This window comes from Boleophthalmus pectinirostris, unplaced genomic scaffold (assembly GCF_026225935.1).
Source record: "Boleophthalmus pectinirostris isolate CB_2022bp ecotype Guang Dong unplaced genomic scaffold, ASM2622593v1 HiC_scaffold_14, whole genome shotgun sequence".
NCBI classification, from domain to species: Eukaryota; Metazoa; Chordata; class Actinopteri; order Gobiiformes; family Gobiidae; genus Boleophthalmus; species Boleophthalmus pectinirostris.
Window position 1 is genome coordinate 21,061,594 of NW_026571047.1, and position 17,851 is coordinate 21,079,444.

Here is a 17,851-nt window from a genome sequence, read left to right on the forward strand (position 1 = left end):
CACACATCTCCGAGCGCACTGGGAACATGCGATTAGAAGAGATGAGGAACCAAATTCAAGATTATTCCAAATATCACATACGTATGCAGTCTTTATTTTACTACTTAGAACATTTACTTCAATGGATTTTATCCCAGTCGAATTTAATAGATCCACATTAGGCGAGCCCATTGTTTCCAAACATCTTCCTGGTTTGTCACGTAAGTGTAAATAGAGCCTATAACAGACAACACCATGTGCATACATACTAGTACAAACAAATAAGATCTTAAACAACATGTTTTTATAAAAAGTATAGGCGACACTTTAGTTTAGGGACCACATATTAATCGCTAATTAAGTGCCAAATGGTGTGGTAATTTCTGTGATTTAGCTATTAGTTGGTATTAATTATTATTAAGATTTCAGTGTATGTACAGAAGCATCTAGTCTAATCCTCACTACTGTAACGGGAAGAAATAGTTCATGGCTTAATACTTGCAGAATATGGCCTTAGACAAAAATGCATTGAAAGTACTTTTTTAAATACTAAAAAAAATATGTAATAATGCATTTATTATGCATTTTACTATTAGGTAGCTATAAATATGTGGTCCCTAAAATAAAGTGTTATCAAATTATATTATAAATTATTATAAATTAACAATTGCATATATTTATGTTAATGAATATACAGTAATTAATGTTTCCTCCGAACTTGTGTAGTTTCCATTGGCTTATTATGGGCGGTCCCGGAACAGATGACGTCTACATGTGCACCCGGAAGTGTTTGTGGTTGCACAAGGAGGTCAAAATGGCGACGCGCTACATGTGAAGGGTCGGAGCCGGTATCGGTGATCTGCTTCAAAACCATGTACAAATCGCCATGTAGTCGCTTGTCAGGTAATCTATTTCAACACGCGACATCGGCTTCACAAAAGGATTAAGTTTGCTTTTCATTACAACCCGCGTTCGTTATAAAACCCCGGGGATGCTAACACCGATGCTAGTTAGCTTAGCATGGACTAGCTGCGCTGTTGAGGCAGGCGTTGACCTTAAACTGGTGTCACCAAACTTCAAATACACAAGCCAAAATAAACATTGTGATGACCCAGTTTGGGCAGTGCATGCACGTATGACACGGCTGTAAATACAGACTTTGTAGGATGATTTTTACTGGTTGTCAGCACAGATATTGAAATGTCAGTGGGATGTTGTTGTGCTGCAGGTTTGATTGGTGCCAGTTTGAAGCAGAAACTTCTCCAAAATGTTCCCCGGTGCAACCACAGCACCCGGACTATCATAAAGCTCTACAGGAGAGACCCCTCAGACTGGCTCACGTACCAGCATCTCAACTTCCTCAAACGACAGGTAACACCAACCAACCCCGTGTCCTGTGTCCTAATCTGCCCTCTGCGCTCACTCTGCTGCTGCTGCTGCTGCTGCCCTGACAAGAAATATGACACTTAGCACGTAGGCTTTGCTGGGGGTCACATGATTTTTGTTTTAATTCAACAACATATAGAATCTATTTAAATGTTAGAATGGTATGATTTATAATTGTAGATATTATGACTTAATTCCGTCCGCTGAATTGTTACTTTATGGATCTGTGCCTTTTAATCTTGTAATTTTTGTTTTATGCTTACTTTTTTAATATGTATATGTGCTATTTGCAAAGGAGAATATTCAATTTAATTTGTTTATAGTATACTTTTAAAGGCGTAACTTAAAATTGGTGGATATTTTGCTCAAAGACATAAAGGTTACATTACACAAGGGCTGGGCGATCACAATTTTGTTTTCTTCATAGGGTTTTTTTTTTTATTTTGTCTCATGAAAAACAAATTAATTGTGAATCAATTAGGGGTGTGCAAAAATATCAAAATATTGATAAATCGTATTGTTTAATGTGACAATACAGTATCGATATCATGGGCTGCTACATCGATATATATCACCAAGAGTATTTTTTTTGTATATTTTACGAAATTATTTTGTTACAACTCTACAGTTTTGTTGTTTGTTTAGAGGACAGAAACTCGTTTATGCAGCACATTTGACATATCCTCTGTTTTGATGACTAAAATTGGTGTGTTTCATATGAACTTTGCACAAGAAGTGGTTTAACAAAGACTTTTAGTATCACAGCCATGATTTAGTCATTTTTTACTCAACCATATCAAACCAATTTAAAATATATTGTATCAAATCGAAAGTGCACTGTATCGAGGTATGTATGTATCGTATTGGCAACTTCTTTTGATACCCAGCCCTACTATCAATATTCATTTTCTGAACATAAACAGTACTGTTTTTTAATGATTGACACAAACATTTCTCAAAGGTTCAGATCTCGATTAAAAGTGTATTAATTGCCCTTCCTACAGTACACACAATACAACAATCTAATGTCCATTAATTGAGACTTTCTTTTTGTTTCTTGTCAGTATGTCACAAAGAACAGAAATGGGCTGCGCCAACGTGCTGCTCCAAAGCAGCTGCCTGTGGTGACCATTCTGGAGGAGGCTGAGGATGCAGTGGAACGACAGGTGCAGAGGATATCCACGATAGGCCCAGAGCAGGATGAGCTGCCCCGTGAAGGAAAGCTCAAAGCTTCCTCTGTAGACCCTTTAACAAGAGATGCAGTCAAACCAGAGGCATCCAGCGATGTGGGGACAACGGCGGAGCCACCGCACATCCAGGAGGAGACTGAGCTGTCCAAAGTGGCACGACTCGAGCGTCAGTGGAAAGAGCTGAAGGTGGAACCGAGTGACCTGCCAGATGTTTATGCAAGACTCGCCAAAATTAAACTTACAGGTACAATGCAATGCAACAACAAGTCTGCATGATGTAGGGGTGGACAATATGCCAAAAAGTTCATAAGTTCATCTATGATTCATGAACATTTAACTAAAGCCATCAGAGGGTTCTTAGGTTGGTTGGTTAAATCTGCTAACCAGTGAGGTATGGGTGGGGAAACAGAGAATTACTAAATCACCCTGACAATGATGATTTAACCAAAATATCATGTGGTCAGAGGGATCAGACCACAATTGTATTTTATCATCATATTGCCCAGTCTTAACATGAAGTAATACACTATAATTTAAAGACATTGTTACTGTTACAACTACATGAATATAAGAAAGTAAACCCTTATTTATCCCATTGCTTGTAAGTAGCCTAGTACATTGTTTCCCAAAGACTGGGTCGTGAGAGATTTTTTTTGGGTCGACTTATCACGATCTGCATGTAGATCTGTAATACACATATACATACATCTCCATGCACCAATTTTCTGTGGGAAACACTGGTTACTGTTTTTCATGGTTTAAAACTTGAGTAATACTAATTGTTCAGAGAGACACGATCACTCATTCAACAATAAAATATCCTCATTAATGTTCAGTAATGGTCACAAATTTAATTTATTCTGATTTAGGAATAATGTCTATTGACTTGGGTCGTGAAGAATTGTGACTTTTAAAATATGGGTCCCCCGAAAAAAGTTTGGGAAACAGTGACCTAGTACACCAGTATGGAATTTAAATAAAGCCAACGAAATGATGGTCCTTTGTAATAAAAAAACACACTGAATAAAATGTAACTGTACTTGTTTCTTTCAGCGCTGGTGGTTATGACGGCCGCAGCAGGATATGCAATGGCCCCAGTGCCCTTTGACCCTCTCATCTTCTTTGTCTCATCTCTGGGAACAGGCCTGGCATCCAGCGCTGCCAACTCCATAAATCAGGTCAGTCAATTGTGCATTAAACTATATTGTATTGATACTTTGCAGCTGATGTCATCAACATTCCCTGAGGTGTGGTGCTGACTGGGCACTCTGTTCTGTTTGAAGTGCTTTAATCTGATCTTTATTTTAATACTATCGGACCATAAAGAACTGACTTAGCGGGAAGTACAACATGTCATCTAAAGAAGTCTCGCATATAAAATTACTGTCACATTAGCCCATGGTTTTTCAGTTAGTCACACTTACTTAAACACCTAAACAGGACCATGAACACTTGATTCATCACATACTCCCGAAAATGTGTTTTGTATTTTTTTCTTGAATTTTCAGACTATCTTAAAACTTTTTGGTTGTGTTTGCTAATGTGTGCATATTGTCGCGTTGGTAACTGGCGCTTTGGCAACATTCCACCATAGAAATACATGTAGAACACCTCCAGCGTAGTGTCACAGCAAAGTATCAATACTAATTAATAAGTGTTGCATTTGTGGCCACTTAAGCTGTTAACATGAATCATTTTATTGACTCATTAACTAAAATAAATGATCAGATTCTTATTACTTTGCCAAACAATAGGCCACAGTGTTATTTTGAAGTCATTTTGTACAATTTAGTGTCATTAAGTCGCACAAAGGACCCATCCCCTCTTAACATCTTGCACATACTTTTCTGGCTACGCATTTCAAACATGCATCTAACAACTGCTTATAAACCATTATTATGTCTCGTGGAAATCTTTTTTTTTTAAGCGATTATAAACAAAGGAGAGACAGGGTAGTTTGCACGCTTGAGATGCCTGACATAAGTGGCTCCTGTCTATAGTTTAGTGTTGACGTTGCACACAGGAATTCGCTCCGTGACATATGAATATTAGCGTAATGGCCGACCTCTCTCCCAGCCCCAAATTGAACTCTGCGTCGTCGCGTCTGTGGCCTGTAATTACGCTGCACTACTGATTACACTGCAAGTTCTTACCCCCGGGGCCACCCACCCTCTTTTTAGCCCAAGTTTACCTAACCCAGGCACGTTCTGAAAGATTTTAACCTTTTGATGTTGTCCCTAGGCCTGTCACGATAATTACTATTGTTGGTTTTCAAATGACATCACACAAGTCTATAGGCCAGTATTATTTAAAGGGGCATTGCCTAACTTTTCTGGTAGAGGGTCATTCAAATGCTTTACTCCATGGAGATGTTATTGCTCTGTCTGCAGTGTTTCACAGTGTGGTAATAAACCTTTCTAACTGCATGGAAACCAAACTAGACCAAGTTACAGGTCAGATCTGTGGAGAGGCAACCACGCTCACAGTCAGAATACCTGTTGGTTTCTAGGTATTTTTGAGGTATAAACCACCCGTGTTTCCTAAATTAAATATAAAGTAGCGCTGTTTAATGTCATACTGTGAAACATTCCAGACAGAGCATTGACATTACCATAGAAACGAGCAAGGACAGACCCCCAAAAAGTTACATAATGCACCTTTAATACATACCACAGAAAGGTAAAATTAATATTGTTCAACAGTAGAGTTTTTGTTGTAATACACCACTGTCTTGGGTCTAGTCATAATAGAAATAATCAGGTTCCATATTTGGGAATTTATCTTTCTTTTTCTTGGCAAAGTACAATGTAAAAAATTGTCTCTTTCCTTTGAGCTAGTGGGGAACCTTTTTTTTTTTACTTTATTGCACTATACGATACAATTTGAGCTGTAGAAGGTTGAATAAATAAATAAATAAGATACAAACTAACTACTAAAGTGTTTAATTCTGCTATGTATTTATTGCAACAAATTCTTAATCATAGTTTTGGGGTATAATTCTACTTTATATGTGTACGTTATTGTGCCACTCGCTCAAATTTCAGTAGTGTCATTTATCTGTGTTTTCTTTAGCATTATAGCATACTTCAAAATGTGTTATCGTGACGGGTCTAGTGGTCCCCTCAAATTCAAATAAATCTAAAGATAGACAGTGATCTTGATAGTGTGTTTATACTCAATGGAGTCTATATTTGATGCGGATGTGGGTTGCCCTTTAAATGCTGCACCCAATTATTTTTGTCTTCAACAACAACATCCTTTACACCGCAGTCTTTTGTTGTTAATTTCCTGCAGACTAAGTCGAGCCATTATTTTAGAATCTTGGCTTAAACTGTACAATAAATATATTTAGTGTAATTTAGATTTTAGAGCAGTTTTTGTTAAAGTTTTGGGTAAAATTTGAAAAACATACCAAAAACATTAAACGTGCAGTATGTAACTTTTCTGGTAGGGGCTCCACGACCTGCCATCTCCATGGAGATCATTGCCATGCCCAAAATGTTCCAGTATGGCTTTAAACAGCTCTTGCATTTCTTAAATTATGGGTGTTTTTATTGCTCAAACAAACCCCATGCAGTCTCACTTTGAACAAATATAATCTCTCCACAAATTTGGCTTGTAACTCCGCCTAATGCGGTCGCTTACTTTTCCACCATGGTGATACTAAAGTTAAATTTTCTGGAACATTACCTCACAAAACCTCCACCGCAAAAGTTCCATAGTGCACCTGTTAAGTTCTACCTTTGCGTTCACAAGCATGCCCTCCCTTATTTGCCTTTGACACCTCTGCTTTACACACCCTCTTATTACTGTGTTTGCGTTGTCATCCATGGTCGCTCAATCAGTCCATCTCTTGTGCCGTAATTGGTCTGATTGTGGAGCGTCTCAAACCTGCGCCCCCCCCTCCTTTCACTGGGCAGGTGTGTAAATAGCCTTCAGGTATTTAAAAAATGCCTGTCCGGGACCCAGCCTCCGTGTCAATTACAGCGTTGAATGATGTTGGAGGCCGGTGTCCCGTCTGCAGTACGGGTGTCCCCTGTCTGTGTGGGCCCGGCCTGGTGCTCGACCTGTCAGTCTTCATTTCAGACCAGGGTTTAGCCTCCAGACAAAGACAAGGAAGTATTTGACTAGTATTTGAGCAGAAATTCTCACTGCCTCATCCTTTTCAGTCTGTTGTGTCTGGGGTCAGCCTAAAGGTGAGACGGGTAACGTGAGACAGTTTAAGAGGTGAAGTTCAGAGGGAAATAGTCAATATTATGATAACAAGGTAAAAGAGTCAGCCCACTGTTTTGAAAGGATTTGTCTGTCTACACTCTCCTTTATATGTATTTAAAATCATTAGAAAAAGTTGTTAAGATGAATATTTGTAGATTCTGGCCCCATATGTTGAACTGTTACCCCTTCCAAACACATGCATATACCTAAAAATGGTACAATGTGCTTATAGTCAGATATTTGACTCGTTTTTGTGATAAACAACAAATATTCGCGCTATGTTGAAAGCAACATTTTAAACTTCATGTCAGTGCCTACTGAAGTTGTCAAACCTTTCAGTAAAAATAATAACAAAATGGCATTTTGTAGGACTTTTTATGATTGTCAAACGTACTACAAACGTATACTCACCCCTTTTAGCTTTTGGCTCATTTACTTAGGTCGGAAATTGAATTAAAATCTCCTGATACTGATATTGGTACTGAGATATTGTTCATCCCTACGTGTATTAGTCTATATGTGTGGAAATAATAAATGGAACTGGAACATTAAAGGTGCACTGCGTAACTTTTCTGGTGGAAGGTCTGCCACCTGCTTGTCTCCATGGAAATGTCATTGCTTTACCTAGAATGTTCCATGGTATGAATTTAAACATTTCCATCTAGCATTTGTTCATTACGAGTGTTGTGTTTCTATTGCTCAAAAATACAATAATTCCTTCTGTGAATACGGGCGACTCTCCACAGATCTGAACTGTAAGTGCTGTAACCTGCTTGTCTCCATCATGATAGATGGGTTTAATCTATACTGTGGAACATTCTAGATCAGTGTTTCCCAAACTTTTTTTCTGGGGACCCATATTTTAAAAGTCACAAACTTTCGTGACCCAAGTCAATAGACATTATTCATATATCACAAAATAAGGTGGATTTGATCATTACTGAACATTAATGAGGATATTTTATTGTTGACTGAGTGATCGTGTCTCTCTGAACAATTAGTATTACTCAAGTTTTAAACAATGAAGCAGCAATAAAAGGATCCAGAAGTCACCTATTTGGACAATAAATGTAGAACATTTCTTTTTCTTTTCAACATTTAATTGAACCAGCAATACTGAAACAAAATATTCAATAAAATAATTACAAAATGATTAGAAATTATACAAAACATGTCTTTCATTTCAATCTACATGCAGATTGTGACAAGGCGACCCCAAAAAAATCTCTTGCGACCCAGTGTTTGGGAAACACTGTTCTAAATAAAGCAATAACATTTCCATGGAGACAAGCACATGGTAGAAATGTTACACAGCACACTGTTTAATCAAAAATAATATAAAATGTAAATTATAGTTTATGACTCTTATCATTTTTGTGGTCAGCAGTTCCATTTTTACTTGGATTTATCCGCTATAAACCAATATTTTGTCTACAGTTTTTTCTCTTTATTCTTTAAGAACTATAAGTAGTTACTTTACTTTTTGGTTGACATAACATTTATCCTCTTGACTGGGTAATATGAGTTAAGCCGTATGCGTAGACAGTAGTTACAGTAGTTAATTGTGTTTTGTAGCATGTCTGTGTATAATTATAGCAGCAGCAGAGATGTTATGCGTGCACAGTAATCATCTGTCACCATGGTGTTTGAACATGCTTAAGATTCCCCCATAACCACGCCCCCCTCACCTGTGCACCATCACTCATTCTTTGTTTTCTATTTGTCTTTCAAAATCCTAAAAAAAAAAAAACGGTTGTAACGCTGCATCTTGGCCTCATCTGAAGTGCTGCCAGCATTCTGTTTGTTTTTCCATTTACAAATTACAATCACGATCACAGCGGTTAATTGTGATCAAAGCAACATGACTTATAAAGAAAACTTGACATGAAAAGCAAAGTAATAAAGATGCAAACGTCCCTATTTGAACTAGTGTTTTGTTTTTGTTTTCCCTCGTAATCCCTTAATGCTTCAGAGTTTGAACTGTCCAAAAGCCATGGAACCTCCCAAACCGCACGACTGTTGAGTTACCTTTCACTGAATTCCTCCAGGCTTAGTTTTTCTGCTTTAGAAATTGGAAAGGAGACAGATTTTGGGCACAGTTGTCGCAAGCCAGGGCTGCGCTTTGTACCATCGGGAAGTACCTCGAGGACAAACAGAAAAAGTTGTGGTTTTCTTTTCAGCTTTTCGGAAGCGGGTGCAAAGCTGTAAGCACCACGAGTCACGTAACAAAGGCATGTCCCCAGTTGAGTCTGTCTGTTCTCATCCCTAATACCCAAGGATCTGAGTAGTCAATAGGGCTGCAAAAATGTATTGTGATTTTTCTGACTAATATTGTAATGCTTGTGTGTGTGTGTGTCTTATACAGTAAGTATAAGTGTGTTCAGAACTCCAACTCCAGGAGCATTAACAAGGACGGACTGAAATGAACTGATAAAGTAATACAATTCCATGCATTTCAAACATTTGTAGGATTATTATTATTATTTTTTTTATCTAAATGAATATATAGATAGATATACTTATTTTGATAGCGAAGGAAATAAAAAAAAATATTTGCAGCTTTTGTGATTTGATAATTTCTCCAGTTTAAATGGTCAATTTCTGTTAAATTGCAATATATTGTGCAGCCCTTTTTTCTGAAGCTTTCAAGCAAGTAGCTTTCAAACAGCGTTGATTATAGACTTATGAACCAATTTTTGCATGTTTTTGATTTTATTTTGTACAAAAATTCTTGGTGAAACTCGACTTTGTTTTTAAACCAAAAACAACACCCTAAAATGGAACAATAATTGTCTACTGAACATCACAACATCCACTTTAGGAAAGTGTTATAATCAAAGCCTTGGCTTCCTGCAACACTAATAATTATCATTTTAGTCGTGCACCCTTTTAAACCAAAGAGACCAGTAATTTGTCATAGTTTTAAAAGTATGACAAAACTGAATGAATGAAAATTATTTTAGGCATTGATGTGTCAGTGATTCATGGCTCCATTAATTCATAAACCAATTTTACATCAGATGCCCTTCCTAATTTATTAGCAGAGGCCAGGGACTAGAAACCTTGAAGGCATTGCTGGAGTTTAATAAGTTCAGTCTATTTTCTAATCGAAAAAACTTTAATTTTGTCTTCTTTTGTATATTTACTTCTTGGGTTCTTTTTAAAAACAGTACAGTAGGAGATGTATTTACGTTGTTGTCATGTTTCGGCTACAAGCTTCAGAACTATCCAGCCTATTTTCCAACGTAGATTAGCTTCAGTCCGTTTCTCCTTATGTTTTTACATGGCACAGCATTGCGTTAACCTTTCGCCGTAGTTTTTATGTTACCATTTGTGAAGTTAAGGAGGTCCCATTCTTTTAATTAAATTGAACTTGGGGTCATAGATACTGCGTTGCCTTCATTACAGTTCATTACACAATCCCCGTGGCTCTATTCTTGACTAATATTAGATTTAAAAACCCATTTGTCTTTTGAATTCCCCGGCTCTCACACAGGTGCCTCCGCCAGTCCACTTCTTGCTAATTGGATAATAGTTTCAGTCGGGACCCTCTGAGACCTCGAGAGAAGCCAGGGGGGTCAGAGCTGTCAAAATAAACCATAATCGTGTCCATTGAAGTCACTTGTTGAGACCCGGTGTTTGTTTGGGTAAAGTCGGCGTGTTTTGGGGCATTCCTCGCCGCGTAGTTCTGTCAGTCGGTTTTCCTTTGTGTCCTGGTGAGCTGTCTCGAAACTGGCACGCATCGTAGGGCCCTCGCACGCCCCCCCACCTTTACACCCATCCCCTTTCTGTGCTCCTGTCCAGACATGTATTATTTGTTATTGCTTCGGGTTGTCAGCCGGGCTCCAAGATTTATTATGATCACTTTGAAATAGCAGTTTTTTTGGTTTTTAGTGTCGCGTATTTTGTTTATAATTTTATCAAATCAATCAAATTTCATCAAATAAGTAAATACTAAACATTACGCAAAGATACAGTGGACTTCAAATTGTGGTTTGAATGGTCACAGTTTGAAAATTGACTACAATTCTTTATAGTATGTAATTTTCTGAAGGTCGGCATGTCAGTGGAAAAAAAAAAAAAAAAAAACACAAGAAGAAACTGATCACAACAACAACAAAAACACATGCTTTTATTTTTTGTCTATTGCTTTTGGCTAAAAAAGTTTCATACTGTGGCCTGTTACTATGACTAACAAGGTCTAACAGTTGTATGTCAGTCTTCATTTAACACATGTTGCTCCTGTATGCATTTACATAAATACATAAATTGTCAGTGTAATTATAATTGCAATATTTGTAAATCAAAACCCAAAAACCCAAAATGCAATAATGTATTTTCCAAAGCTGTATACAAAATACAAAAAAAGCTGTTCCTGTCTTACAAATTCTTTACTAGGGATGTAACGATATCCAAATCTCTCTGTGCGATATTATCACGATATGCCTCTCATGGTACGATATTTAATACGATATTTTGGAGAATCTAATAAAATTGTAGATGTGACACGTTTTTGCTTTTAAAATACCATGACAAGATTTTGACGTGAATTATTACTTTCATAATCCCAAGAATTCAAATAAAAAACATATTTCTTCATGTTGTCTGCGCTGAAATGAATCATGGGATATGTAGTTTCTGACGTTTACAAGCTGTTGCTACTATAAATCCATGTACTTAAGCAAAGAAACTTGTAATTCGATATATTGTGACAGCCCACGATATTATTGTGAGACTTTTGACGATACAATATCACAATATTTCAGTTATTGTTCCCTATCCTTATTCTTTACCATTGTACCTCATGGCTGCAGGTTGATTAACTTTCTGTATATATGAGTATTGTCATTAGCACTGCTCTTATGCTCAGACTTAGTTTAAAAATATAGTGCTTTTTAGGCTGTGTATTCTTGTATACTGTGTTCTGAAGGCTGCATCATTTGAATATGTCCAAGTGAAGTGTTATTTTTAGTCCCATTTCCTTCATCTTTATGTCAAACAGATAATTTCCAGTGGCATTTGCTCCTCTTTAAATACCTTTTGAATAAATATTTGTCAATCACCCAAAGCACTATTTTCGAAATGTTCTTTTAAGTGACACTAAATATGTATTTGGGATGGAAAAACGCTTGACGCTTGAGACATTGAAGATATTTTTCCTTATTAAAAGTTTTTCCGACAAATGATACAAGGCTGGAAATTGGTCGTTTTTTGTCCCAAAATATGTCACGAGGCAAGACACTTCTTCTGACATTAGGCTGTGTACAAAAATATTGAAATACTGATATATCATGATACTAAATTTGGTGGTATAGTATTATTATCATGGGCTGCTGTATCGATATATCGGAAAGAGTATGTTTTTGTTATCTTTTTAACCATTTTTATGCGTGAGTGCACTACAATTTTGTTGCTTATTTAGTGGAACGAAACATGTTTATGTAATTCACTTGATATATTCACAGTTTTGAAGATGAAAGTAGATGTGTTTCTTATTAACTTTGCACAAGAAGTGGTTTAACAAAGAAATATTGTTGCTAAAATGTGTTTGGTTCTTCAAAAACAGCAATATAATCATAGAGTATCTTGTGCAATATTTCAATTATTGCAGGCATTGCACTTTTGTAGTAATTTATCATATTGTGAGCCATGTATTGTATCGAATCTCAAGGGACCCAGTGATTCCCAGCCCTACTATAGATTATTAGTCATTATCAGTAGATTTTTTTGTTGTATTGTCTCAACTTTTAAATGAGAAGTAGGCCTGCGCTTATTTTGTGTCTGAAAATTATATTCTGTTACTAAAAAAGGAGAATGTTTTATCATTGTGGTTTCATAATAAGTAATCGTGACAACACTCGTCCTAACTAGGGAAGACTTTTCAGTGAAATGACTGTTAAATAAAGAGCTGCACTAAACCTGCACACTTATGATCTCTGAAAACGTGAACCATCTACAACAATATACACTCAGAACAGACTCATCATCAGCATCATCAACCCCCCTTATAGTTTATGCAAATGAGCCATGTGGATTTAAGTTTTCGTTTCTGTAAAATGTAAACAAATGTGTCAAAGCTGCATTAAACACATTATAATGTCAAATGGAATGATGTGACTCTAGAGTGGTGATGGTTTATACGTAAAGTAAGTTATTTATGTAAAGTTGAGTTTATTTATGCAGATGATTAGTAATAGTAGACTAGTAATAATAGATTAGTAATAATGATGATAATTTTAATATAAAAACATTAATGATTAATCGAAAATCAATTGTTAATTCTCCCAACAATTGATTGAAAAAAACTGAAGAAAATTTAATCGAATGCCCATCCCTAGGCCCATCCTAATCCCATCCTAACTGACAACACGAGTCCTAATTATAAACAGAAAAATCATGATCATAAATCAACTGATGAGTCTTGACATCACTACCCTTGGCGCCTTTATTTGATCAGACTGATCATGTAAATACTTCCCTGTATTCTCCCAGAGTATTCTCCCAGAGTTTGCTGCCACTTTTTTTTTTTTTTTTTGGGCCCCATTTCTCAAGGTTACCTCAACAAGAAGGTCCCATGTGAAGTTATGGGGGACCTCTACAGAACATCATTAGTTGTAACCCAAGCCCAGGGCCGTTCAGTTTAAACCTCTGTTCAGAGATGATGAAACGCTTCCACACTGAGGTTTCTGATAGAAGATATGCTTTCAAACAACGCTTTAAAATACCTTCAACATGAGGACACACTATCACTGCTGTTCTGGAGCTTTTTATCATACTTTCTATCAACATCCATATGCACTTGTTTCACGAAAAATATACTTACATTTTAATACTTTAAGGTGCACTGTGTAACTTTCTGGTTTAGGGTCATGGCATAACACTTATTTATCTCTATGGAGACAGCAAGTGACGCCAAAGGGCCAAGTCAGCTCTGCGGAGAGGCGAATCCACTCACTCACAGTAAGAATGCAAGTTTTTAAGTCAACAAAAACTCATGTTATTAATTAAATGCAAGATTATTTAAAGCCATACCAGGACTTTCCAGACAAAGCAATAACATCTCCATGGAAACAAGCAGATGACGGACCCTCCACCTGAAAAGTTCCACAGTGCACCTTTTAAGGTATGAAAAAACTAAAACAAACCAACCCTGCCGTCCTTATGAGCTGTACGATTCACTGTAAACTGTAAATAAAACTAAATTCACAGTTTAAGTTCATTTTTTAAATAGAATTGTTAAGCGGTATATCGTATGTTAACTGGTTTTCCTTTTGTTTATGTAAATATTCTTGACTTTGCTCCAAAATGTAGAGAGATATGACTAAACTAACTCAAGAGTCTGTTTTATACCTTGTCTTTTTTGGACTGTCGTCATATTAGAAAGTACAGATTTAGTACTTTCATGTTCAATTTTCATTTCTTCCTTTTGGCTACTATCAAAATCTAGAGAATTATTTTTTTGACCACAGCTTTTCTCGTCACATTAGTTCCAGTAGCTGCATAATGGACATTTTGAAAGCCTGTCTCTGGATCATGTTGTGGGCTGATCAATCACCTCACAAGATTAGCCCGGTGCTGTCATTACTTCATCTTAAGAGCCCGTTTTCCTGGAGCTTAGTTAAAACAAAATGTCAACACGACCTTTGACATTGACAGCTTAAGTTATTGTTTTGATCAGACCTATCACGCTTCGAGTAAAGCCAAAAGATGCAAATCCCTTTTAATTGCCTTGAATAGAAAATCTCGACAGGCTTCTCTCATCCTGGGCTGGATTAATATGAATATTTAACCAGACCGTGCTGTTAAATAGTTAATTTCTTTCAGTCTTTTGTGCCTATTTCACTTTGAGCGAATGGCTGTTTCTCCCTTACAACAGAGGCAGATGTTTGCTGTGATAAAGGCTGCAGACTGAAGCCACCTCTCAGATGCCCTGCAGATAAAAACCAAAGGGGAACTCGGAGCAGAGTTTGTTGGCAGACACCATGTTGTCCCAAACATGCATTTTTCACTGTTTTGTCTCTGTGGAAATATCTGCTGTTTTCCAGTTTTCAGATAGACTTCATGAAAAAGTTTGTGGCAATAGTTTGAAACACTCTGGTATTTTCATGATTCTAAAGTTTCAAATTTGATACAAAGGAAAAGGTCTCAAACTGAAAAACATGTTTCAAAAAAAGAATGTAATTTCGTTCTGATTTTTTGGAGTAGTTGACAGTATTTTATTAATTTTCAAACACTTTAGAAAGCAAGCATTTAGGACTGTCATGAGAACTTTAAAGTCTGATATAATGCTAGATGAAACTGAAAATATAATACAAAGGAGAGTACTGAAATTGCGTAATAAAAATCACTGACTCAATCGCCGCAGTGCAGGTGAATCAAAGTATAATAAAAAAAAAATCTTAAGCTGCAATACATGTATGGTAAAATGAAATACTTAGTTGTTATAAATGTTTCCCTTTAATAGAAGAGATTACAGTGGCCTAGCGTGACTCATCAGCCGGTTTCAATTCGTGGAAACCGTCTGACCTCGCAACGTTAGAATTCGTTCGCTCGACATTAACCAATCGCTGCTATTTGGTCGTGATGTATGTAATGCGCCACTAATGGGGCTAATTCGTATATTAAGCTTTTCCCAAATCTTGTAGGAAGAAGGACAATCACGTCTTTCCCCTTGATAAAATACACCAAACATTCTCTTTGTTCCGGTTTTAAATCCTCGATCTCTGTAATCGTTGCCAACACAGAATGTATGGCTCTTTGCTGATTGGCTGGTGCCCGAACTCGCACTCCCGGGGTTTTTGCAAACCATCTAGTGTATTCCGATTCCTGACCTAGTCGCTGGAGAGAAATGAAATTGAGCGGAGGCACTAGGTGGCACCAGCCTGGCTAACGGTGGCCCGCCATAGCCTAAAATCCTCCCTATAGTCTAAAAAAATCATGGACTTAACATTGGCATAACAAAATTTCACTTTGTTGCTCCTCATATTGTCATTAACTTAAAAGTTACAGTCAAAGTTAAAAATACGGCTTAAATATAAACTAGAAACTATAAGTGAAATTTTAACTCAGGAAATTATATGAAAAAAAAAAAAAAAAAGATTCATCTACTCTAGAAAGTATTCGTGCCACCATAGTCTGAACTAAATCTTCTCTATCATGAATCACCAAAATGACCTAATCTTTCCTCTTCAGCACATATCACAAAAAATAACTAATTGTGTGCTTGTGCAAATAAATATTAAGCCTCCAAAATACAGTTCCTTTCATCATTTATTTAACAAGTCAATGAAGTAATAGACATGCTGACAGGTCTACTAATCCATCAACGTCCCACTTATGAAGAACTTTTTGATCTGTTAACATTTTAATTAGCTAACCTCTAATATCACGTTCCCTCTTTGATCCCAAATCATGCAATGCGATGATTTTACTACACACCTGTGCATTTTAGATTTCGTGAGCTCTTTAAGTTCATTGTGCGTCTCTCCCCCATTGTTGTGTTTTTGATGTCTGTCGTAAATCCTAAACAAACACTAGAGATGTGACAGAGAGCGTGACTTTTCATTGACGGATCTTAAACATGTTGTCATCTTTGTGCAGCTAATACTTAAACAGCTCACACCTCCGCTCACACGCGACCAGTGCCCAGACGTGTTTGGGCAAATGCGCTCACCACAATAGAGCTGTCTGCCTCTGAAGGTGACCTGTTCAGGCTGATGGCAGGTGGGGCCCCTCCCTGCCTACTGGCTAATTTAGTTTAGGGTAAAACATGGTTATTATAGGTGTCACAGTCCTCATTGCTCAACAGACAAACAGAGCGTCATCTGGAGTTTGAAAAAGGATAAACTCGGCACAGAAACATTTTAGGATGATTTTCCGGTAGAGCCAAACTACATTTTCATGCTTTTTTTAAGACCAAAATATGACAATACAGATACAATATTCAAAAAATTATAATGATTTTGTGCATCAAGATAAACTTTTCTGGTAGAGAGTCTGTCAAATGCTTCTCTCCATGTAAATGTTATTGCTTTGTCTGGAATGGTTCACTGTATGGAATTAAACCTACATTTCTATCTTCATGGAGACCAAACCAGACCAAGTTACAGGTCAGATCTGTGGAGAGGTGACTCTTCTCAGTCAGAATGCCTGTTTTATTCATGGTTTTCTAGGTATTTTTGAGCTATAAAACCACCTGCGAGTGAATAAATGTAAAGTAGATCTGTTTAATGTCATACTGTAGAACAGAACATTTCTAGCAGAGCAATGACATCTCCATGGAGAAAAGCGTTTGACAGACCCTCCACCAGAAAGGTTACATAGTGCATCTTTAAAATGTTCCTACCAAAACATTGTCAACAATAGCACAAATCACAACTTATGAGTTTTTCTTTTCTTTTTTTTTTTTAAGAAAAGAAGATTAGATAAGGTCTTATCTAGAGATGGACCAATAGGGGTTTTGTCATGGTTGATGCTGATTGTTTAGAATCCCGAGAACTGATGACTGATAAGCTTTTATTTTTGGGCCTATATGTATGGCCAGTTTCGATTATTTCCCCCAAATTCAGTCTTTTAAATTGATTACAGATTGATCCACTGCCCCTTTTATTTTTAACCACAATACTATAAGAGAATGTTTAGTTTTGTTTGTGCAGTATTCTTTTCACACTTGAAGGTGCATTGTTTAACTTTTCTGGTGGAGGGTCCATCAAACGCTTTTCTCCATGGAGATGTTTTTGCTTTGTCTGGAATGTATCACAGTATGGTATTAAATGTTTTTATCTTAATGGAGCCCAAACCAGACCAAGTTACAAGTCAGATCTGTGGAGAGGCAACCCTGCTCACAGTCAGAATGCCTGTTTTTCTAGGTAATTTGAGCTATAAAACCACCTGTAATTGAATAAATGTAAAGTAGAGCTGTTTAATGTCATACTGTGGAACGTTTCAGGTAGAGCAATGACATATCCATAGAAACAAGCAGGTGATGGACCCTCCACCAGAAAAGTTACATACTGCACATTTTAAGTGTTTAAATGAAGCTTTCTGTGTGTTTTTTAGGCAGCAAGTCGGGACAAACTAAA

General features: G+C 36.9%; 1 protein-coding gene across 1 annotated transcript in view; it reads left to right on the top strand.

Annotated features, from left to right (window-relative positions):
• Positions 1 to 766: 766 nt before the first annotated feature.
• The window catches only part of LOC110154254 (protoheme IX farnesyltransferase, mitochondrial), a 40,780-nt gene continuing 23,695 nt past the window's right edge, over positions 767 to 17,851 (top strand). The window contains exons 1-4 of the mRNA XM_020918232.2: positions 767 to 882; positions 1,208 to 1,350; positions 2,430 to 2,799; positions 3,609 to 3,733. Of these exons, the coding sequence (XP_020773891.1) occupies positions 852 to 882; positions 1,208 to 1,350; positions 2,430 to 2,799; positions 3,609 to 3,733 (669 nt within the window). The 5' untranslated portion in view covers positions 767 to 851. The remainder of the gene's footprint in view (positions 883 to 1,207; positions 1,351 to 2,429; positions 2,800 to 3,608; positions 3,734 to 17,851) is intronic.